This window comes from Acanthopagrus latus, chromosome 6 (genome assembly GCF_904848185.1).
Source record: "Acanthopagrus latus isolate v.2019 chromosome 6, fAcaLat1.1, whole genome shotgun sequence".
NCBI lineage: Eukaryota > Metazoa > Chordata > Actinopteri > Spariformes > Sparidae > Acanthopagrus > Acanthopagrus latus.
This window is the reverse complement of record NC_051044.1, coordinates 2618626-2644393: the sequence shown is the minus strand read 5'-3', so window position 1 is coordinate 2644393 and position 25768 is coordinate 2618626. Positions and strand designations below refer to the sequence as shown.

The window sequence follows — 25768 nt, the reverse complement described above, 5'->3', positions numbered from 1 at the left end:
ATTGCTTCAGTCAGTATTTAGTAGATGCACCTGTGGCCTCAGTCCAGCACTCAGTGTGTCTGATGATCGGTCTGATCAGGCCTGGACATCAGGACTCTGCAACTTTACTCCATTCTTCTTTACAAAACTGCTCAAGTTCTGTCAGGTTGCACAGGATCACAGGTGAACACCCATTTCAAGTCCAGCCACATATTCTCTGTTGGACTGATTTTCTTTAGACTGGTAGAAATCTGATTTCACTCTGACATAATGACTTGTACACATTTTGTATATTGAGCATGATTCCATTTATAAAAGCAACAACAAGGGAAAACAATTAAAGTGGTGAATACTTTTTATCTGCACTGTTTGTACTGTAGTGCAGAGATATCCACTGCTGAGCAGCCAGGTACAGGCAGCGTCTGCAGTGGCACCAGGACAGACTATAACAGTGTGAGAGCCGTTTCCTGTTTGTTATTACAGTTATATGAATGTCATTTCTCACACTGTTAGATTACTGCTACAACACACCATCAAGTCTGTGCACAAATCAGAGAGCAAATATTTTTTTCCCCACAGTAATAATATAATTTTTGAAAGGCTAAAAGCAACAAATATGGATTGAAGCAGAATAATTTGCTCAGTAAAAACATGGTGTGGATTTTGGAATTTATTACATCGATCACTCTTCAATATATTTTGACTGTTGGACAGTTCAGGTGCTCTGAAATTATTAGAAATGTTCAGATTACACGAGTCAGGGGCAATCTTACATAAAAGGCACATTACAGCGATGATACGCTCCAGTAACTGTGGGGTTTCCCAAACTGAATAAATGCTGCACATATAGACACAGAAATGTGTAGCTCGCTTGAGGTCGTTATAACTAAAATACCTGCTGAAGATTAATATTTTCTACGGACAGATTTATGTCGGCTGCTTCATATCTGCACACTTCATGTGAAGAAACTTCAAAGTGTTCAAATTTCCAAATGCTGAAATCTATGTAAAAAATATTGATATGATCATTTCCGATTCCTCACGCAGTGATGGATAATAGAAAAGATTTGATCAGTTTATAAAAGTGTGATCACAAACATCCTCTGCATATCTTGGGAGGTGACAGAGGACGAACACATCTTTAACGTCACAGTGCATCTCTTTGTTCTCGTTCAGTGAACATCCCAGCAGATCTTCCAGCCTCCACACTCATCTGGCTGTTGGATCAACTACAATTCCAGTTATGTCCTGAATTTTATCAGCATGCGTCCACAGACACAAAGAGCACAGACAGATCTCGAGAGCGAGAGATGACGTGAGCCGTCTACAGAACGATTCCCTGTTTAAAACTGGCTGTGCTGCTGACAACACACAAAGCAACAATCTAGTCAGACTCAAACCCTCGACCTCTGCAGGGTTTCTGTATACGGGTCACACACTCTATCAGCTGAGCTACTGCGGTACATCAGAGAGACTTTTTAATCAGAACAAGAAGATCTTCACTGATAGATTACATCTTCTTAAACACACTAAATAAACATACAGTCTTCGTTTTCATCACTGAATAAAATGAATCCTCAAGTGGTTCATGTCAGAATTATTTGGTAACTTTGGAGAAGTTTTAGAGACTCTGTGGACATCTGCTGGAGATAATCTGTACTGCACTTTCTAAAATATCTCAGAGCCTCTTCTGTCTGGCAACATACAATTTGGTTCAGACATTTTAGACAAGTTGAGGGAGAGATCCTGAGAATTTCAGCCTGATGGACCAGATTGTGGTTTATTTACTGTATTTAAAAAAAATAATCCATAAAAACAAAAATAAAACACTCCCAGATGTTCAGTTTGATCCTTTCCTGATTCAACTCTCAGAGTCTTAAATAAGATCAACACACCTGATGAACCTGATGAGTGTTTTACAGTGATGAAGTTGTTGCTTTGAAACAGACAGGTAATACTGTGTAAAAGTCATATTTCATCTCCTACAGACGGCTGCAGCTTCATTGTACAGAGAGACATAATCTGCAGTGTGTCTCTGATATCAGCATGTTTGATACAGAGGTCGTCTCTCCAGATGTGGCTGCAGCTCTGTGGGCTCGAGGCCCTGCCAGATGTGGATTCTGACCACTGAACAAAAGTCCATCTGGGACTCTGGAACCAGTCGCAGCAGTAAATGAGCGACATCTTTAACTGTTTGATGAAAACACTCACCAACAACAAGCTCGATGATGGATGTTTGTCTCGGTTGATGACGTGGAAAATCACAGCTGTAGGTCCCGCTGTCGGCCATCTTTGTTCTTGTGATCTTTATGGAGGCGTCGCCGTTCTCCAGTTGATCTTGAAAAAATGAGACTCGACCTTTGAACTGATCATCTTGACCTGGACGGCCGTTATTGTAATGATTGCCTGCATCATACAGGAACACCTCCTTCTGACCATCTTTCTTCCAGTCAAAGTACTTTCCTGAGATGTCCTCCTTGGTGCTGAGGGAACAGTTTAAAACAGCATCACTGCCTTCTTTGACGACCACTCTGACAGCTGGAAGATAAAAACATGTTACTCAGTATGTTAACATGCTGAGTCATCAGGAAACAAAGTCAGATAACAACTTTACACAACAAAAACTCAAACAGCTGTTTCCTCTAACATGATAGTTTTGGTTGTGTCCAGCTTGTACTGACATATTTTAAGTATATTTAATCTTACAGTAAAGTTAATCAGGTTTCTGTTATTGAGCGTTTGTGTTTGAATGTTACAAAATGTGTTCAGCTGTGGAAACTGTTCATCTTTATAACACCAGGAGAAGTTGTAGTTTTATTCATGTCACATCTTGATTTATTGGACTGGATTCAAAGACACAACTAACCACCAAACTATCCTGTTCCACAGCTGAACACACATGTTGTTTCACTTTGTCATTCAAATATGTTCACTGAACTTTCTCAGGACATCAGAGTAAAGTTTCACATGACAGAGAATTATGTTTTTAAACAGAATTATGTTCTGCAGTAACCATGAAGGAAACAAGAACCAGGAAACACAGTCACAAATGAATCTGATGCTGATAATCAATAAACTAGCAGCTACACTGAGACAGATTCCCAGCTGACCCTGAGTCAGTTATCAGACCTCCAGCTGCTGTGATCGTTGGTTTGTGACAAAAGAGAACAAGTCCAAACACTTTCAGGATCTCTGAGTCTCGACTCACATGAAGATTTATGTATTTAATCTTCACTTCAACATGATCAATAGTGTTCAACTAAATGTGAATGTTTTCTGTTTCTTTCCTCTGTGACAGTAAACTGAATGTCTTTGTGTTGTGGACAGAACGAGACATTTGAAGACGTCATCTTTAGAGACAGAACGTGTTAAAGCTAAACCCGGGTCTCCCCTTCAGGACTGAACGTGGACGCAGGGGGGTTCTAGAACCATCTGCCCTTTTTGCTTCCTATTAAAAAGTGCCCTTATATTGTGGTTTTTTTAATGAATAAATAAATTCCTGATGTGGAAACGGCGGTATAAAAACACAAACACAGTTATCTAACAAACACATTTCCTTGTAATAAGTTGTTGTGAGTGTGATGAGCCTATAAAGCTGCTTCTCTGTCTGCTGCAGAGAGAGAGAGAGATTTATTATTTATTATTATTTATTTATTTATCATTATTGTTTTTCTTTAATGTGCAGATTTCCTTATTTATCTATTCATCAATTTTAAAGGGTTATAATATCATTAGGTCCAAACTCCTAATATCTAACATGTTCTAAAACTTGTCTCTTCATTGACAACAGGATTGGGAGTTTATCTCATTTTAACACAGAATGCTACATTTTGAGTTTTAAACTTAAATCTAAATCTTTTGTAACCTCATGTTGGAACATTCAGGGTCTGAGGTCTTCTGCTTTTGGCCTTAAGAGCAGCAGGACCCCAGACTTTAGCAAAGAGTTAGAAAATTCAGATATCATTGTTTTGCAGGGAGGGAAGTTGATCTGGTACAAGACGAACCTCACACACTCAATAGAATTACTCAGAAAAGGAGATTTTTCATGCTGATCCGTGGTGACCTTAATGCCAGAACAGGCACAGAACCAGATCTGATCACTGCACAGGGAGACAGATCAACATCTCCTCTCCTCTCCTTCACATCGGAACAGGAACACCTGCTGCAGTTGTGTTGCATGCTGGGTCTGAACATCGTCAGCAGTCGGCTTCGAGGGGACCCTTTGGTCTCTACACACAGCTCTCCTCTGGGCAACAGCACAGTGGACTATCCACCCGTTTCTTCAGAAGCCTCTGGGTGCTGCCATGACAGATAACTACTTCCACCGGCGCTTTTCTGTTTCCGCTTGCCTTGCAACTGCATGACTGACCGCTGCCGCCAAGCTAGCCCAAACCAGCTAGCGTCATGTCATAAATGCTAAATTGTTTTTGAAATGAGCTCAGGTACAACAACATGTGCTGTTGCCACAACAATTCATGAAAATTGAAGTTTTTTTCTGAAACTTCTTGTGTTGAACATCAACAACTTCAACAAACACGTCCGTGCCCTGCGTCCTCCACGCCATGCTGAGGAAGGGGGAACGGAGACTAGTGTGGCTCGCAGCTGTAACACTAAAATAAATATTTGGGTTTATGAATATCTTACACAGAATAACTACTGCATGACTGCATGACTTCCCTAACCCGGCAATAGAGGAGCAGCCGTCTGTCTCCATGACTTCACTTTCCTTCAGCATCATCCACGCTGCATGTTTAGCTTGACTGACGCTGTGGCTGAACTCTACTGCTGCCTTCAGAAATATAAACTCACTGTTTCTTCAACAGTACTTTCCCTATTCTGTCACTGTGCAGGTAGTTGTATGCTTCTGTGCTTTTGTAACTGCGTACTTCACCGGCGTCAACACCATCAGAAAATATAATTAACTATGTTGATGGATGTATGTCGGGCTATTGCTTCATGTCATCTACCCACTCAGGGAGAACCGACGGGTGAGACACTGTTACAGAACGGTCCTCACGACTCATTAAAACATCCGTACCTGTGTATCCACCTCCAATTTTTGTCAATTTTGTCGCTTTCTTTGTGTTAAAAGTCGGTTTGTAGAGCGAGCATGACAGCTACGCTGGCATAAACACCAAGTTCAACCAGTTCAACCAGAGGAGCAAAGCCGAATCCCGCTATGAACCATGGGTAAACTCACAAACTCAGGAATAAGGTGGATAGAATTACAGACCTGGAGCTCTTCTGTCTAAGAGCATTCACTGTCAGCTCCCTCACACCCTGATCACAGCAAAATCACCCTCTACATTAGGAAGACACCAACTGACCCCCATGTAGCACAGCCCAGTAAACTCAACCGCTCCAAACAACCTTACAGATGACAAATAACAGCAAGGATGACTACCAGAGAGCAATCGGTCGCCCAACAATCCAATCTCAGTTAAATCATTTTACCACCACCTTATATCCCCACAGTAATGACGGCCTGAACCAGGCTGTTCAGGAGAGTAACTCCATATTTGACAACACAGCATTTCAATCCAATCTGAAAAAAATCTCAGTATCACAGTTCAAACTCGGCTAATGAAAAGTGGTTTGACTCTGACTGCAGGTGTCTGAGAAAAACAATGATCCAAATTATCCAATGAAAAACACCAAACAACCTGACAATCATGAGCTCCGCCTCCAGTACTGGGAGACACTGAAATTATATAGAAAACCACTGAGAGCTAAAGAGGAGCAGCATGAACAGCACCAGCTTGAAGAAACTGAGGAGTCAATTGACTCAAATCATTTTTTAGAAAAAATGGCGTTCACTCAACAAATCAAACAAGGAAGAATTGGCTATTCAAAAAGGGGAAATATGGAAAAGAAACACTTAGAAAATCTATACAGTGCAATCACACTGGATTCAACCCAAAATAATCTGCTCAACAAACTAGAAATCCTAGAATCAATCATTAAAGACAACCAAAGTCCTTGAGATTATGAAATAAGTGAAGGGTTATATCCTTTAATCATGCAATAAGTAGCCCCATACTCTGGGAGAAAAGGAAGATGGTGAGAAGAATTGGGGATGTGGGAGGGTTGGAGGGAGGCAAAAGATAAGAACATGAGTAGACATCACATGCCCGAGACCCTTAAAATTATGATTTATTAATATAACAGTTAAGTAAAGAGTGATACGCGCTGTCGGCTGTTTAGGACAAATAAACAAGAAAGGTCAGCACAGTAAATGATTCCCTGTGCAGTACTTTTTGATATGACGAGCCTCTACGAAGTTGTGATTTATGGTTGCATGGTTGCATACAGGCAAAAAAAAAAAGTCTCTTTTGTGTCGCCCCCAATCCTGACATCAGATCTGCACTGACCACATCTACATCCTCCACACCCTCATCCAGAAACACGTCCACCACAACAAAAACACAAACTGCTCTTGTTTTGTAGATTTCAAGAAAGCATTCCACTCAATTTGGCATCATGGTCTGTTTCTGAAATTACTAGAAAAAGGTATTGGAGGGAAAATCTACAACATTATTAAGACAATGTACATAAATAATAAATGTGCTGTTGGAACTGGAACCATGAAATAATTATCTATGTATTCTCTCTCTGCTGTGAGTACACAGAGCAGTATTGTTAAACACAGTCATGCCAATAAAGCTTGTTGAATTTGAATTTGAGAGAGAGACACACACACACACACACACACACACACACAGAGCTGCCTCATCAGAACTCCACCACACACACATATTTGCACTTGTTAAGCTAACTGCTTGTTAACGAGAGATAATAATAATCTGACAGCTGTCTGTGTCGCTGTTTATCTGCCACAAATCTTCAACTTCCTCCAGATGTTGAGTTTACTGTGACTTTGCTGTTGTAAACATTTCTGTTCCTACTAACAGTCACAGTGGTCACTTCTTGGTTTTGTCACATTTTAAGATGTGTAGCCTGTATTTCTAATAATAAACCAGTGTTGTATTGCTTCTGAAGGACTGCAGCTGAACTGCATGTCTTCTACACCTCAGTGTTATGATGATGGGAATAAACTCATGCTGACACAGTAGAAATGGCAGCTAAGCTGTGAGCTTTCTATAAGAACTTTGTTCTCTCATTTTAAACTAATCCTCATATTGTCTTATCAAGGCCCGGAATAAAATGGCGCGCGCTGTGAACGCGCACGTACTGCCCGTTTCTGACGTTGAGCCCCTTCCCCTCTATGATCACGTGCACGTCTCTGTTGTATTGATCAACTACTTTAGTTTATTCAGGAGCTTCAGACACACACGCGTTTTATTTAACCACCGATAAAAGAGTCCAAAGATCACAAGAGTTTCTGTGAAACCTGCGAGAGTCTGCAGCAGGATGGAGACGACGCACACGCACACGCGCACATGCACGAACATGCACGCACACACAGCAGTGATGACGACACATCATTATAAAGCATCTCGAATTAAAACTCATCATCATTCTGCTGTAACTCTTCTATAATCGATCCGATCAATACTATCGATGTGCGCTGATTATCGGTGTGCATGTGACGTCACCGGGCGCTCAGCAGGTGTCTCGCGCGCACTTTCACATCCAGCTTGTCTCCACATTGTTCCTGTTGAGATGAAATCAAGTGAAATGACAAACTGTCAGTGATGATGATCAGTTTTCTTACCGTCTCCAGAGCAGCTCAGCAGACAGAGACACACGAGAGGAAGAAGCTCCATAGTTGTTGATGTCCTCTGAGGACTTCACCTCACTGATGGAGCCGCGAAAATAACGGAACCTCGCAGAAAACGACGACGCCCTGACTTCTTTCTCAAACACTTTCGGTTTCGCAGACTGCCGTTGCAGCACTTCCGGTGTGATTAAAGCAGCATCGCCACATATTTTATCTGTGAGAACTCCCAGGTTCCCTCGCTGCGCCACAGCACCGTCAAACTAAAAGTCTTTATTTCATCGGTTAGATTGAGAGATTCCTCGTGGCAGAAGTTAATACTGTGTGTTTAAACTCAGTTCAGTTCAACACAAAGACACAAATGTTGGTAAACCAGTTGGATCCCAAAGGGCAAAACTTGACTTTCTCTCTGACCACACTGCCCTCAGTTAACACGCAGCTTCACACAGTCGGTGAGCACGAACATGTTGGAACCACTGAGCAGCATTCAGGAGAGAAATTACAGTCTGATGGATGTAAATATGTTATAATAATGAAAAACACGAAGGAGTGTTTGCAGGGGACGAGTTTCCTGGAAAACAGCAGCTTTATCAAAACAGGAAATGACATGCACACACACGCGCGCGCACACACGCACACACACACACACACACTAAATGATAGATGGATTGATAAAGTTTCTATTTCTGAGTCGTCACATGGTGTAAAAACCTGAATAAAACCAGAGAGCAGACATTTACAATCAACCTGTTTACTGACAACAGTTTATCAAGTGTTCCTGAGAACATGTTCAACATAGTTTATTATTCTCATCCCATTATTCTCATTGTATTTAATTAAATATCGGACAAATGAACTGCAGATGACTGCACTCTGTTTTCTTGGTGTTTTCTCTGTATGTTGACAGAGGTGCACACACCTGACCGAGAGCAATACATGTTTATATGGGAACAAAAACAGTGACGTGTTGAATCTAAATGTGAAAGAGAACCCATTCAGATTTAACATGGAACTTAATGTTTACACACAAACATATTTCTAACAATTTGTGTCTCAAATGTGAAGAAAATGAGCAAAATATTGAAAATATATCAGTGAAAAAACTGCAATCAATTTATTACATTTATGTCCCAGACAAACTCTGTTTAATGTTCGTGTCTTTTTAATTTTGTGTCTTGGAACAAAACAGAAAAGTTTCTTTAGCTCATGTGTGAAACACAGAAGCTGTTTGATCAATAACGGAAAACAGCAGCTTTCTCAAAAGAGGAATTGAAACGTATCACACCCTTCACACTCTGCACACACACGCTTGAGTAACGGGAAGCCTGAAAGTCATTTTCTCAGCAACAATATAATCATAAAGATTCTGACTCTGAAACGTCACGCTGTGTAAAAACCTGAATAAAACCAGAGAGCAGACATTTATAATCAACCTGTTTACTGACAACAGTTTATCAAGTGTTCCTGAGAACATGTTCAACATAGTTTATTCATTTGAACCTGAAATATCTCGTCTGTGTGCAGTATTTAACTAAATATAATACAAATAAAATACAAGCAAATCCAACTTCTGCTGAAGGTTCTCAGTCATCCAGGTCTCAGTAACTCTCAGTGCTGAATCGTTGACAACTGGACTAGTTTCAGTTTCCTGAAGACGTTCAGAGGCTTCTTCAGTTCTAACTAACTGGAGAGGAGTCAACAGTCAGTCTGTCGTTGTTCTGTGGTGGATTTGTGTGTTTTTGGTGTTTTTCTTTCTGTTGTGCTTGCAGAGATGCACTGAGACGCTGGGTGGAGTTTTCCACTCAGCATCAGATGACCTCTGGTCTTCACGCTACCTGCTGCCAGATGATTTGGTCAGTCAGACGTGACACATGGCTCCGGCTTTATCGCCTTCTAGTCAGACTACTTGTGTTTTCATGCTTTCTTCAGGAGATCTAATGTTTCTGTGTTCTACCTTCAGTGTTTGCCAGCATATCCAGCTACCAGTGGCTCCACTTCCAGCAGCCCAGCAGCTCTGCAGCCAGCAGCCTCGCCCTGCGCTCACCTGAGTCTCTACTCGCCACGCTTACCACCAGCGCCAGTCTCTATCTATAGGCTTCAACTATCTACAACGAAGTGTATAGAATCATATAGCAAAGTCTGAACCTAGCGGATCCGACATCCATACACCAGGCTCTAAACATCGGCTGCAGACCAGGTAGCTCCATTCTTCACCTGATCCCTCGCTCTCTGCCAGCACCTCAGCACTCCCCATGTCCCACCAGGATCCCCAGAGCTCCCCCTGCTGTCCTGGAGGAGCAGTACAGGTGGGAAGAACTCGCTTGACTCTAGAGGAACGTCAACACTGTACAAATAACCAACTGTGCATCTACTAACCCTGACACAGCCCGGACAACACCTCGCCTTCTGCCTGACTCCTGGAAAATAAACTGTACATCAAACCTGAGAAGCGAGCAGGCGCTTTCTTACCATTAAGACAAAGGTCGGCACTTGGGCCCCCTGACCTGCAGGGGCCCAGGACCTCCGGCCAGCAGCCCCCCACCAGTGTCTTTGTACATTAGAATTATGTTCTTCTAATCAGAAAATAAAGGAAAAAAACAACAACAAAAAGCAAATCATATCATCTCACTCTCTCCCCGTCTCCATCCCCGTCCTCTCACACACCAGACTACTACTGTAGTTGAACACACACTGTTTTGTAATTTTGTTGTAATGCATTGCACAGTAATTTGTAGTTATTGTTATACTGTAATTTCATATTTGCCATTTCATTCACTCTCTCTCACACACACACACAGACTCACCTCACCCAGGTTTTCAGTGGAAGTATGAGTCATGTGATCAGTGACGTGTTGCAGCAGGTGTGAGCAGAAAGAAAAGAGTGACTTCAGGTGAGAGTTGGAGCGTCTCATCATCACAACCCTCCTCTGTTGTCTTCATGCAGCCACATCTGATCACACAGGTTTGACTTCATGAAGACAGAGGCTGGTTTTAGGACAGCAGAGGGCGTCACAGTCACGAACATGGGAGCTGAAACTAACACATGACTTCTGGAGAAGATATCAGAGTTCAGGTACAGATGATCAGCTGACACACCGTTTGTTTGCTCAGTAATGTGTGTGTGGCTCAGGTGTAGATGTCGGGCCTCCTGCTCTTTGTATCAGCTGCTGTCATTACAAAATGCTCAAGTTACCAAAAAACTATGTTCAGATATGTAAATCCATTTATTTCAAAAAGAAAAAACATGTTTCCAAATCATCAAGTTGACCGTCTCTCAGTCAGAAACACAGACCCTCACTGTGACACACCTGTTACAGGTAGTGCTGCACTGAAGTAGACCACCATGATTCACATTCAACTGATTCTGATGAATCGATTTTATATTCAGTGGTTTATATTTAATGTTTAAGTTCTGATAATGACGTCACAGAGACAAACAGTCTGCATATCAAAATAAGAGCCTGCAGCTGGCAGTGAGTCTGCTTTCTTTACTTTCAGCGGTGAAGTGATTTACTCCCTGACAGAACATTAGACATTTATTATTGTACACAAACACATTTTATTTCTTACATTTGCAGCAGACAACTATCATAAATATGCAGCATGTAATCAAACAAGTCAGCTGTCAGATGTTGTTCCTTTCCGCCCCCTTTATGTGACATCAACAGTCGGAAGTCTGGAGTCAGCTGAGGACAGGAACAATCCCTGTAATCATCTAATAAAGCTCCTTTGAGATGAGCAGCTGAACTCTGATCTGTTGAAGTCTTCTGACAGCAGACTTTGTTTGTCAGAGTTTCATCAGACAAAGAGATTCAGTCAGTTCTGTGTTTCAGATAACATCATTCTTCTTCTGTGTGAAACAAACACCGCACACACACTCAGACACACACATCTGCAGCAGTAATGAACGACAGCTGACAAAGACTTCAATTCACTGGTTGAGTGTTGGAGCCAGGAGGAGTCGTCCACCACAGGCTGAAGTGGCTGAAACTGTTCACACTCACTGCTGGAAGTAAAACGAGCAGCAACACGTTTCATCGTCCATGGATCCATTTTAAACTATTCAAACTCTCAGCTTTAATATTTCTGAGCGACATACTGCTGCACAAACATCATCAGTTCTCCATAAAACTAACCAATCATCCTCTCTGAGTGTGTTTGTCCTGCTGAGATTCCTCCTGTCATCTTTCACACTGACACACAAACTGAAGCAGCTCAGCACACTTCAGTCAAACAGCAGCAGGTGGCGCTAATGTCTCTGACAGGTTTCACTTCCTGTGGCTGCTGGATGAAAACAGACACCTGGTGCAGAACAGCAGCAGCAGCATGAACAGTTAACGCTCCAACTGTCAGAATAAAGAAATGACAGTAAATAAAAGGTGGAGCTGTTTCTCTGTCAGACGCTTCCACCTCATCAGCAGCCGTCACCTCTGGCAGCAGAACATCAAGTTCCTGTTCTCAATCCTGCTGACAAAGTCCTGAGAAGAAACAGCCGTCAGCAGGTGTGGAACATGTTCTCTCCTCACAGACTCAGGCCTTGTTACACACACACGAGGATTTCTTTACATTCAGCTGTGATCTCCATTCATGAAGCTGTCAGGGAGGTAAACTGTCTCTAGAAAGCTGTTTTAAAGAGGATTTATCTGCTCTGTTGTCTCTCTGCTGTCCTGACAGCTGCTGGAAAATACACATCATCTCAGAATCAGACCAGAAATTAAAACCACTTTTATTTCTTTGATCCCAGTTTGAAGACAGAAACATCAGAAACAGTCACAACACACAGTTTGACAGTTTTCATGTTTTATTCAAACGTTTGTATAGAAATGATGAAGCGCTGCCTGAAATGACCTGATCAAGCTGAGATAAGATCAGAATAAACTAAGAATAATACAAACAGCTGCAGAATAAGACACAACAGTTCAACAGCCTCCAAACTGATTCATTAAGTCGAATCTTTGACAACAAACTGAACATTAAAAGCTTATAATTATAATAAACTGGACACTGAGTGTAGAGTTCAGTTAGTAACTGACTCTGGATCAGCACCTCAACAAATACAAGGAAGAAAAAAATGAAATGAGCCTTCATAAAAATAAAATACTCCTGCGATAAATAATAATCATGAGATAAGATACAAAATTATGTGTGAAAAACTGAAAAAATTGATCAATAATTTTGATTCTTTTAATGTATTATGTCGATTTATTTTACTTTATTCTCTAATAATTTTGAAGTTTTCATTGACTAATTTTGATGTTTTATGTCAAAACATTTAGTTTATGTCATGATTATGATTTAACATGGGGATATTTTTTGGGCCAGACAATAGTCCAATAATACCAAAAACACAAATATAAAATATATATAAGTGTCACATTATATTAACTGGTAGCTACAAAATGTTGACAGTGACTGACAGTGTTAACAGCAGCTTCAGTTCAGTGAAGTCTGATGGTTTTAAAGCACATGTGGAGCTCAGTCAGGAGCTTTAAGCTCTACAAGCAGTCTGATAATATTTGGTAAATAGACGCATTTATACATCACTGCTGCCCTCATTCATCCATTCACTCACTCACTCACTCACTCACTCACTCACTCACTCACTCACTCACTCACTCACTCACCGATGGCAGTCAGCTACCATGCAAGGTGCTGGTCTGACCATCAGGAGCAGTTTGGGCTTCAGCCTGTTGCTCAAGGACACTTGGACATGTGGACGGGAGGAGCCGGGGATCGAACCAGCGACGTGTGATTAACTGACCGGCTGCTAGAGACGCTTCAGATCATCAGAGTATAAAAATAAAAGAATAAAAGCAACATAGAACAGAGAGAAAGAGCTCGTCTTTGTCCTCAGCAACATTAATAACAGAGTCAACGACTACGTTCAGACGATCTTTACTGTCAGTTGAACTCTGTTGAACAGAGACGTGAAAGAAGAAGTTGTGTGAAGAATTAAAATCCAGCTTGAGAGAAAAGTTCAAACCCTGCAGACTTCCTGTGTTGGTCAGTCACTACTTGAAGTGGATGTGAATGTTGGTTTGTTGGTTTCAGGAAGTGAGTCGGTTCAGATGTTGTTCAGCCATCAGACAAACGTGTCAGAGCGACTGACGTCTTTTTACTCTGACAGGATTCTGAGTCCGACACTTGACTTGGACACTATTTGTGACTGAGTGCTGTGAGATAAAGACGAGGACTGATTATGTGTATTTATTTTTATATAAATGTATTAACTGTAAGATCTCACTGTCTATGATCTGGATGAGCTTCAGGACATGAGGACAGTTCAGGGAGAGATTGTTGCCGTGGTAACATAGTGATGACAGCAGAATGAGCTACATGCACATCGTCACACAAACAACCTTCTGTTCTACCATCACAACTATCAGAAAGTAGTTCTATACGACTTGGTTGTTCACAAGTATATGGTTCTGTTGGCTGTGTTTCGTCTTGAACCTGGATCAGAAGGAAACAAAAACAAAGTTATACTCAAGAAAATCACAAACTTGATCCTCCTCTGAGTGTAAATACACACAGAATGATTAATGTCAGAGAGAATAAAACATCTGTCAAGACTCTGAACATGAGATACATGTAAAGAATGAGTTGTGATGTTTATCATTAATATGGTGATTTTAAAAAAAACCTTTGAACTTCTTACAATTGAGTGTGATGAAACCTTTCTTGAGAAGCACAAACAGAAGAAGACCAACAACTAGCAGGGTGATGACAAGTGTAACAACAACAATCACTCCAGTGTTGGACCCTGAAAGAGATGAAAGTGGATGTGAGAGTCAGAAGTTGAGGTCAGATGATCAGCAGCAGACTGGACCTCACAGCCCACACAGAACCACTAAAGGTGAGTCTGCTCCTGAAGTCTGAACTTGTTCCACATGAAAACTCCACTGGGATGAATGTGAGCAGGAACAGTGATGTTAGCTCTGATCTCAGGTCCAGTTTCCTCCTGCTGGGCTCCACAGCTCAGAGGCTGCTTCTGGTTCTGGTCCCAGCAGTGAAGAAACAAATGGACTTAGTTCCATTCATCACTTTGATCTGACAGTAAAAACACAGGATCATCTGAGAAAATATAAAACTTCTTCACAACACTTTTACTGACACTTTTACACTTTTACTCAAGTGGACTTTTACTTGTAACAGAGTATTTTTACTTTGTGTTTCTGCTTCTGTCACTTCAGTAAAGTATCCCAGTACTTCTTCCACCACTGACTACTGTCCACAAACATGGAGATTAAAATCACTGTCAGCTTCTTGGTGCTGGTCGGGTCCACAGTTATTGGGCCCTGATGGCAGCACATCAACACAGTCGCAGGTTTTATGAAGCGAGAGTCTGTTGAAGCTCCGACTGTGAAACATAAATATACTTTAACTCATTAATAAAAGAACAGAATCAATATTTAGAGCTTCTTATAGACACATATAGACTGAGAGACAGTTTCACATCTCTCCACACAGAGTTTTAAATGATAGAATCAGAACAATTCTTCTGTCTCAGCTCACTAAAGCTCACTAAAGATCACAGCAGGATCTAGATTTGATTTGAAAGGTTGAAGAGTTTGATCATTTATGTTGCTGTGAAACAGGTTCGGTCCTGATTTCTGAATCTGAATTCATCCTTCAGCATCAAATCCTTCAGCAGATCTCTGATCAGCTTCTGCTGCTTTAATAGTCACAATTACTACAATTATAAGATGATCATTAATGTTGGAGACTTGTAGTTACAGCCTGAATACAATGGTGCTAATTACAAGTTTTAATTAGTGTCCAGTAGAAACTCAGTTCAAAGCTCCATGATCTCATATTATTACAGGAACTATCATTGTGTTTATTCACAGTTAAAGTTTGGTCCCAGTTTTCAGTGTGAGTTCAGTTTGTAGTTGAGAAATAAAAGAATCAAACCCTCAGTGAGTAAACTCTTCTCTTCCTGTCTGAGTGGCTCCATGTTGTCAACACAGTCTGTAGATTACTGAAGTTGAGTCTCAGTAGAAGATGAAATTCTTCACTCAGTTTGAAACATTTTTAACTTTGTGTACTTTCTGTTCCATCTGAACTCACATCACATTTTTTGAAACCAAATATAACATGATGTGATCAAAAGAACATGAGGAAGAATCTCACCTGGGTCTGGAGGTGGAACTGTGAAGATAAAGATAAATGACATCAGTTATAAAGAACATTTACAGGATTATAAATGAAACATTGTGATGTTGTTCGTTCTTCTTTACATGAGGACTAAACTTCTTCTCAGCTTGAAACATTTCTGACTTGTGCTTTGTTTTCAGTCTGAACATGTGTAAACATTTTTTGAAAACGTAAAAAACCAACAACAATTAAAATGACTGAACTCTTCATATGTCACAAAGAGGAATCTCACCAAAGACGGCATCAATCTTAGCTTCAATTTCATGGTCAATGTCCTCCTGAGTGACGACACAGTGGAAGCTGTCGGTCTTTGTCACAGCAGCTTGGAGGACGATGTCATAGCTGTCTCCTCTTTTTGTTTCCTTCAGATCTTTAACAGGAAGGACGTTTCCAGAACTGTCCTTCCACTCGACTTTAGGTTTTGGAGAAGCTCCAACAACTTTACACTGCAGCACCATCCCATCATCTGTTTTAATAGTTGTGACATACGGCTTTGAAGCTGCACCTGGAAACATAGAAACAAAAGGTAACATTAGATTTAATTACAGCATCAGAAATGTAATGTTGGGATGTTTTTTGTTCATCACATCTCTGCTTGTTGATCAGAGCGAGTTTAAGATTAAAGAAAAACACAAGAAACCAAAAAGTGATAAAAATCACGATGAGGCTCAGTTACAGCTCGCAGCATTCTTCAACTGAGGATCATATTTCACACACATTTAACTTCTACTGAGAGTTTCTAACTATTTACAACTTTTCTGACTCACATCATGACAGAAACACATCAACAGTGACGACTTTACAGCAGCTCCTCAACTTTAAACATTTGTTGTGCTTAAAAAATCAAACATTACCTCTCAGACGCATTTAGTAGAATCTCTGGATATAAACTTAATCTTAGCAAAAGTGAAATGTTTACTGTTAATCGAGAGGTAAATGAAAATTCACAACTCTGGCTTTGTTGGAGTATATGTTGCCATCTTAATCTCTATAGGAAACATTTTCTCTCTGCTCACCACAATAAAACAAGATTTTGAGCTCTAATTTCTACTAAATCTTTCTATATCTGCCAGAATCAGTGTAGTTAAAATGAAACTTTTACGCACTTTTCATATTTATTCAAATGCATTCTGATCTTCCTTCCTGTTTTTCCATAAAGTCGACAGATTTGTTCTACATTTTATTTGGAACAAGAAAACTCCTAGGTTGTTCTAAAATATGGACTCAATTTAGACGTCATTTTGGCTGTAAACACTTTCTACTGGGGCTCCACTTGCTGCAAATCCTATTTTTCCACCATCGTTATTGGACAGCACCTTCTCTATACGGGCTCGGCTGGCATTTAAACTCTTAGAGACCTGTATGGTGACTGTATTTTTTCTTCTTTTCAACAACTGGTAAATCAATTTCGCTTCCTAAAGGACATTTTTTAGATACATTCAAGTTCATAATTTTGTCCATAGCTCATTCCCAGAATTCCCTGCTCTTCATAATCCCTCAGATTTTGAGATATTTCTGAAGCCTCTGTCTTCATTAAGGGGGACATTCTCTTCCATTTATTCGTCCAGGCTCAGTTTGGGAGACAGATCTGGGAGAAGTGACTCTAGATGATGTTTGGGAGGAGATTTTAAAGAGAGTACACAAGTCTTCAATCTGTGCTGGACACAGCTTCATGCACTGTTGACTCCTCCATCAAGCTCACTACACTGGAGCTGTTCCTCGTTAGATGTTGGTCTGAGATCTTTAGCACATTATCCAGGTACGTGAAAGGGATGTGACTCCCAGCTGCCCTGTTTGGTGTTCAGCCTTTCCCACTCACTCTTTCTCCAGCTAAAAAGGACTTTACAGCATTCACAACTCTGCCAGCCAGGAGGCTGATGCTGCTAAAATGGAAATACCCAGTTCCACCCACCAATACAAACTGGGTGAAGGAGGTGCTTTATTTTCTTAAATTGGAACAAATCAGACTGGCCCTGATTGGTGATGCTGTCTCATTAGAGAGGTCCTGGAATCTGTTCCTGTCTGATGTCAACAGCTGAGATGTCTGATCATTGTGTTCTCTGCCAACTTACATATTTGTGCTTCTTTATTGGTCTTTATTTATTAAATTATTTCTTTATTTTGTCTATTCATTTATCAGTTTATTTACTTGTTTATCTATTTATTCTTTTTCCCTCTTCTTTTATCAACCCAAATTTTGTTTGTTTTTCTTTGCCTTGTAACACGTGTGTCCATCTGTTGGGTCTCGGTGCCGGAGGGGTGGTACCGGTTCTGTGGTATGTTTCTATCTGTTATTACTATTGTATGGAAAACTCAATAAACACATCGTTAAAAAAATGAATAAATCAAACATTAAAGGACGTCATGTGAACTTTGTTTCTATTTATATTAAATAATAAAGAAAATGTGTTATGAAATGTGAAACACAGGATCATTAAAAGCTCGTCTCCTTCTGTTAACATAGTTTGGGTGTGGACACTTTAATAGGAACACCTGTACAATCTAAAGTAGGCTGAGCAACATAAACAATATAAACTGTCATCATGATATGAGAATATATATTGTTTTAGATATTTGATATTCTCACATGGTGATATATCAAAACTGTCTCCTGGTTCTAAAGGCTCATTACAGTAAAGTGACGTCATGTTCTTAACTGAAATATATATATGTTACTGTGCTCTGATACCTACGTTGTATATTTGTAAATTTTTTACTCTTTCAATTTAAGGCAGATTTTCTCTCATATCGTGCCAGATGCACATTTCTGCTACATTTTATGAGCTACAATTTAAAAACTGTCATAAAAAAGGAGAGACTGAATGGTCAAAGGGAACACACCTGGTGTGTCATCAGGACTGAACTGTGTTACTAAGAAATATTTTAATCAAGTTAACTGATAAACTGGAATATTGAGTGTTTATAACTTTGAATTTGTTTTGATCACTGAGATGACCAAAGCACAATATTTACATTTTCTACTCACTGTCATTATAAATATAAAGGTAGTTTTTAGTGTAAATCTTTAACACTGACACAAACTGAACAGATGTTGTTGTCTCCAGATGTGTAACACAGCAGAATGACACTCAGAGGTTCAGCTCAACAGATGTTAGTGTGTTGAATGATACTGAGGCCTGTGAGCTGATGACAGGTGGAGAGTGACGTCATCACAATCAGGACTCACCTGGGATGTTTTCAACTGTTCTGTCTTTTAATGTTATAAGGTGCGCAGGATGCACGCGACCCGATATTTACAGTAAAAAAATAATAAAAACATAAACATCTTATTTTCATGTTGACGTCAGAAGTCAACACACACATATTACACCTCACCTGAAAGCTCACAGGTTCGTTTTTATCAACACATTCAGGAACCTGAAATAAAGATTTACGACATTACAACAGCAGCGTCTCACTTTACGGCAGTAAACAGTTAGCTACTTACTAGCTAGCCTGTGTAGCCGCAGTTAAACTGTATTTATAGGTGTAAAAACAGACATTTATAGACGAACAGCGGCTCGTTTTAAAGACAAAAGTCCAGCCATTAAATCCAGCTCGGTTAAACGGAAGCGGAACTAAAAACCACCACAATAAAAGTCGATTGTGTCGCTCGTTTATTTTTAGCGCCGCTCGTCAAACTTTCCGAACAACTTCATTTTAATCAATTTAAAGTATCGACAAAAGATTTGACCAATGATGTTCAGTATCTCTGAAATCAGTAAACGCCCCGGAACAAAACCAACCAATCAGCATCTTTCTACGACCTGAAGTGACGAACCTAACGGTCTTTTAACTCCAGCAGCCAATCACAGGACAGCATCTGTACGCGAGCTCCACATGTGTGTTATTGACAGCTGCTGTCATCCAATGGGAAGTCAGCACCGTGAAAACACTCTGAGTTAGCAGCCAATTAAATTACCTGTGTGACCATATATGGAAGTGAGTGTTGTGGGACTTCCTGTGGCAGCGGGACACCCACATAACAGAGAAACTTTATTTATATGTTTAAGGAGACATGATTCAATGATAATAAATATGTAAATCTTTATTTAAACACTCACAACATCTTTTTATCGTCCACTTTAACACTGAGGGACATTTTTCAGCATCTTAAAGGGATTTATTATCATCATTTGGTAACTTTGGAGACGTTTTAGAGAGCTCTGTGGACATCTGCTGGAGATAATCTGTACTGCACTTTCTAAAATATCTCAGAGCCTCTTCTGTCTGGCAACATACAATTTGGTTCAGATATTTTAGACAAGTTGAGGGAGAGATTCTGAGAATTTCAGGCTGATGGACCAGATTATAACTTATTAATTTAATTCAAAAAATGAAATGAAACAAACAAAACTATTAAAACTTTGACTTTTTCTCTGTTTGATCATTTAGCAGTTCAACTCTCTCTGAGCTTTAAATCAGATCAACACACCTGATGAACCTCAGAGTGTTTGCTTTACAGTGATGTAGTGGACATGTATCAGCTGCTCCTGGTTTTTGTATTAAACTGTTTAAAATGAGTAAATATTAAGAGGCAGAGACGCACAAAATCAAAATGAACCCCAAGAGGTTAAGACTTGATCTGAAAGGCAAAACAAACACATGTTAGATAGTTTTGAAACAGACAGGTAATACTGTGTAAAAGTCATGTTTCATCTCCTACAGACGGCTGAAGCTTCATTGTACAGAGAGACATAATCTGCAGTGTGTCTCTGATATCAGCATGTTTGATACAGAGGTCGTCTCTCCAGATGTGGCTGCAGCTCTGTGGGCTCGAGGCCCTGCCAGATGTGGATTCTGACCACTGAACAAAAGTCCATCTGGGACTCTGGAACCAGTCGCAGCAGTAAATGAGCGACATCTTTAACTGTTTAATGAAAACACTCACCAACAACAAGCTCGATGATGGATGTTTGACTCTGAAGATGTGGAAAAATACAGCTGTAGTTCCCGCTGTCGGCCATCTTTGTTCTTGTGATCTTTATGGAGGCGTTGCCGTTCTGCAGTTGATCTTGAAAAACTGAGACTCGACCTTTGAACTGCTCATCTTGACCTCTGTTGGGGTAGTTATCACTTGTGTCATGCGTGAACACCTGCTTCTGACCATCTTTCTTCCAGTCAAACAGTTTTCCTGTGATGTCCTCCTCTGTGCTGATCAAACATGGTAAAACAGCATCACTGTCTTCTTCCACGACCACTCTGACTCTGGCTGGAAGATAAAAACATGTTACTCAGTATGTTAACATGCTGAGTCATCAGGAAACAAAGTCAGATAACAACTTTACACAACAAAAACTCAAACAGCTGTTTCCTCTAACATGATAGTTTTGGTTGTGTGCAGCTTGTACTGACATATTTTAAGTATATTTAATCTTACAGTAAAGTTAATCAGGTTTCTGTTATTGAGCGTTTGTGTTTGAATGTTACAAAAAGTGTTCAGCTGTGGAAACTGTTCATCTTTATAACACCAGGAGAAGTTGTAGTTTTATTCATGTCACATCTTGATTTATTGGACTGGATTCAAAGACACAACTAACCACCAAACTATCCTGTTCCACAGCTGAACACACATGTTGTTTCACTTTGTCATTCAAATATGTTCACTGAACTTTCTCAGGACATCAGATTAAAGTTTCACACGACAGATAATTCTGTTTTTAAACAGAATTATGTTCACTGATGTTTCTCTGGTTTATTATCTTAGAAACCTGAAAGTCTTCAGCTAAGCTAACAGCTCTGTGAGGCTTAGCATGCTAAGTAGCTCTGGGCTACATCTCAATCTAATATTGCTAACACGCTCACAGTGTTGATGTGCTGCAGACAGCCGATAATGTTTTCACCATGTTATTCTAATCACTTCAGTGTGTTAGCATGCTAACATGTTGCTAACAAGCGCCAACATCCAGGACTGAGAAATGAAGCCTATGCAGAAGCACCAACACTGCAGTTCCTCAAACGGCCACTTGAGGCTCCAAAAGTGAGTCAATCCCCAGAAGAGCCGTGTTACGACGTCTGTAAAAAGATTTCACACTTCGAAAGTTTCATTGCATATTTCTTTATAGATGGAATCATGTCAAATATACATAAAATATAAAAAACAAAAAAATACCAAAAAAAAAACCTATTTATTGTCAAAGTGAGAACAGATTTCCACAAAGTAATGTCAATTAATTAAAAGATATGATGTCACATTAGTGATTGCTTCAGTCAGTATTTAGTAGATGCACCTGTGGCCTCAGTCCAGCACTCAGTGTGTCTGATGATCGGTCTGATCAGGCCTGGACATCAGGACTCTGCAACTTTACTCCATTCTTCTTTACAAAACTGCTCAAATTCTGTCAGGTTGCACAGGATCACAGGTGAACACCCATTTCAAGTCCAGCCACATATTCTCTGTTGGACTGATTTACTTTAGACTGGTAGAAATCTGATTTCACTCTGACATAATGACTTGTACACATTTTGTATATTGAGCATGATTCCATTTATAAAAGCAACAACAAGGGAAAACAATTAAAGTGGTGAATACTTTTTATCTGCACTGTTTGTACTGTAGTGCAGAGATATCCACTGCTGAGCAGCCAGGTACAGGCAGCGTCTGCAGTGGCACCAGGACAGACTATAACAGTGTGAGAGCCGTTTCCTGTTTGTTATTACAGTTATATGAATGTCATTTCTCACTGTTAGATTACTGCTACAACACACCATCAAGTCTGAGCACAAATCAGAGAGCAAATATTTTTTTCCCACAGTAATAATATAATTTTTGAAAGGCTGAAAGCAACAAATATGGATTGAAGCAGAATAATTTGCTCAGTAAAAACATGGTGTGGATTTTGGAATTTATTACATCGATCACTTTTCAATATATTTTGGCTGTTGGACAGTTCAGGTGCTCTGAAATTATTAGAAATGTTCAGATTACAGGAGTCAGTGGCAATCCTACCTAAAAGGCACATTACAGCGATGATACGCTCCAGTAACTGTGGGGTTTCCCAAACTGAATAAATGCTGCACATATAGACACAGAAATGTGTAGCTCGCTTGATGTCTTATAACTAAATTACCTGCTGAAGATTAATATTTTCTACGGACAGATTTATGTCGGCTGCTTCATATCTGCGCACTTCATGTGAAGAAACTTCAAAGTGTTCAAATTTAGAAAAGCTGAAATCTATGTAAAGAAATATCGATATGATCATTTCCAATTCCTCACACAGTGATGGATAATAGAAAAGATTTGATCAGTTTATAAAAGTGTGATCACAAACATCCTCTGCATATCTTGGGAGGTGACAGAGGACGAACACATCTTTAACGTCACAGTGCTTCTCTTTGTTCTCGTTCAGTGGACATCCCAGCAGATCTTCCAGCCTCCACACTCATCTGGCTGTTGGATCAACTAGAATTCCAGTTATGTCCTGAATTTTATCAGCATGCGTCCACAGACACAAAGAGCACAGACAGATCTCGAGAGCGAGAGATGCCGTGAGCCGTCTACAGAATGATTCCCTGTTTAAAACTGGCTGTGCTGCTGACAACACACAAAGCAACAATCTAGTCAGACTCAAACCCTCGACCTCTGCAGGGTTTCTGTATACGGGTCACACACTCTATCAGCTGAGCTACTGAGTACATCAGAGAGACTTTTTAATCAGAACAAGAAGATCTTCACTGATAGATTACATCTTCTTAAACACACTAAATAAACATACAGTCTTCGTTTTCATCACTGAATAAAATGAATCCTCAAGTGGTTCATGTCAGAATCATTTGGTAACTTTGGAGAAGTTTTAGAGAGCTCTGTGGACATCTGCTGGAGATGATCTGTACTGCACTTTCTAAAATATCTCAGAGCCTCTTCTGTCTGGCAACATGAAATTTGGTTCAGACATTTTAGACAAGTTGAGGGAGAGATCCTGAGAATTTCAGCCTGATGGACCAGATTATGGTTTATTTACTGTATTTGAAAAAATAATCCATAAAAACTAAAATAAAACACTCCTAGATGTTCAGTTTGATCCTTTCCTGATTCAACTCTCAGAGTCTTAAATAAGATCAACACACCTGATGAACCTGATGAGTGTTTTACAGTGATGAAGTTGTTGCTTTGAAACAGACAGGTAATACTGTGTAAAAGTCATATTTCATCTCCTACAGACGGCTGAAGCTTCATTGTACAGAGAGACATAATCTGCAGTGTGTCTCTGATATCAGCATGTTTGATACAGAGGTCGTCTCTCCAGATGTGGCTGCAGCTCTGTGGGCTCGAGGCCCTGCCAGATGTGGATTCTGACCACTGAACAAAAGTCCATCTGGGACTCTGGAACCAGTCGCAGCAGTAAATGAGCGACATCTTTAACTGTTTAATGAAAACACTCACCAACAACAAGCTCGATGATGGATGTTTGTCTCGGTTGATGACGTGGAAAATCACAGCTGTAGTTCCCGCTGTCGGCCATCTTTGTTCTTGTGATCTTTATGGAGGCGTCGCCGTTCTGCAGTTGATCTTGAAAAAATGAGACTCGACCTTTGAACTGCTCATCTTGACCTGGAAGGCCGTTATTGTAATGATTGCCTGCATCATACATGAACACCTCCTTCTGACCATCTTTCTTCCAGTCAAACAGTTCTCCTGAGATGTCCTCCTCTGTGCTGATCAAACAGGGTAAAACAGCATCACTGTCTTCTTCCACGACCACTCTGACAGCTGGAAGATAAAAACATGTTACTCAGTATGTTAACATGCTGAGTCATCAGGAAACAAAGTCAGATAACAACTTTACACAACAAAAACTCAAACAGCTGTTTCCTCTAACATGATAGTTTTGGTTGTGTCCAGCTTGTACTGACATATTTTACTGACCTTATTTAAAGCTTATAGTTAATGAGATTAAACCATTTTTGTTATGGAGCCTTTGATATCGTTTAAGTTCTGTTGAGATGTGGAAACACTTTATAACACCAGGAGAAGTTGTAGTTTTATTCATGTCAGAACTTGATTTATTGGACTGGATTCAAAGACACAACTAACCACCAAACTATCCTGTTCCACAGCTGAACACATTACTATTACTTATATCACTTACTTATTATATATAACTTGCAATTCCAGCAATATTATATAATGTTATAAATCATAACTCAACAGTACTGAAAGTGATTTATTGTGTCAGAGTGAGTTAAAACCTGTGATGATGTTTAATGACTCATGTTGTTATTATCTCTCATAACTCATCACTTCAGATCAGCGTCATGTCAGATTATCTTCTGTTTCCTCTTCTACTCACTCAGCAGCTCATATTCTGTTTGTCTGTTCTGATCCAGTTCTGTCAGTCGGGTCCATCAGTTCCTCCACAGTTACACCTCCTAGTTATTATGTGCTGAACAACCAGCTCAGCTGTGTGTGAGACTCACTTTGTGTGCTGTCATTCATTTTAGTGTGTGGATGCAGAAATCTTTGTTCAGTCACCACATGTCTGTACATTGAACTTGTCCAGGTGTGAACTCACAGACAGTCGGTGTGAAGGATTTAAACAGTCAGCAGCAGAAGAGGCAGCTGTGGAGCTTCACTACAGGCCTCGTTTGTGGAAACTGCCTCTCAACTGGAAAGGAGCCACAAACTTGACAGAAAAGGAGGCTCAGAGTTCAGGACCACTTTCAGTCTGAGCTCCTCAGTGGACCTGAGCCCGGTACCAACATCATTCTTTTATGTCACTGACAAAAAGATTCAGTGATGAAGATCCTGTGACATCAGAACCAGAAGCAGCTCCAGTGTGACTCCAGGAGACGGAGCTCAGATGTGTTTCAGGACTCAAAGTTTCTCTGATTAATCAACTAAATGAACTCATGAATCAAGTGTCTGTGTTCAGATTGTTGTCATGTATCATCACAGCTGCACGTCGTCATATCCAACATACAGACAATAATTAATGATGTAAATGATCCTGA

The 25768-nt window shown here is 40.1% G+C and overlaps 1 protein-coding gene and 1 long non-coding RNA gene across 2 annotated transcripts in view; one reads left to right on the top strand and one right to left on the bottom strand.

Moving 5' to 3' along the window:
• LOC119021446 (hemicentin-1-like) overlaps positions 1-25768 on the bottom strand; it is a 123876-nt gene that overhangs the window by 53950 nt on the left and 44158 nt on the right. The window contains exon 11 of the mRNA XM_037101749.1: positions 25210-25212. Within this exon, the coding sequence (XP_036957644.1) occupies positions 25210-25212 (3 nt within the window). The remainder of the gene's footprint in view (positions 1-25209; positions 25213-25768) is intronic.
• On the top strand, positions 14401-25676 carry LOC119021463. The gene is made up of 2 exons (XR_005075589.1): positions 14401-14513; positions 25318-25676. It is a non-coding gene; the product is annotated as an uncharacterized LOC119021463 (long non-coding RNA).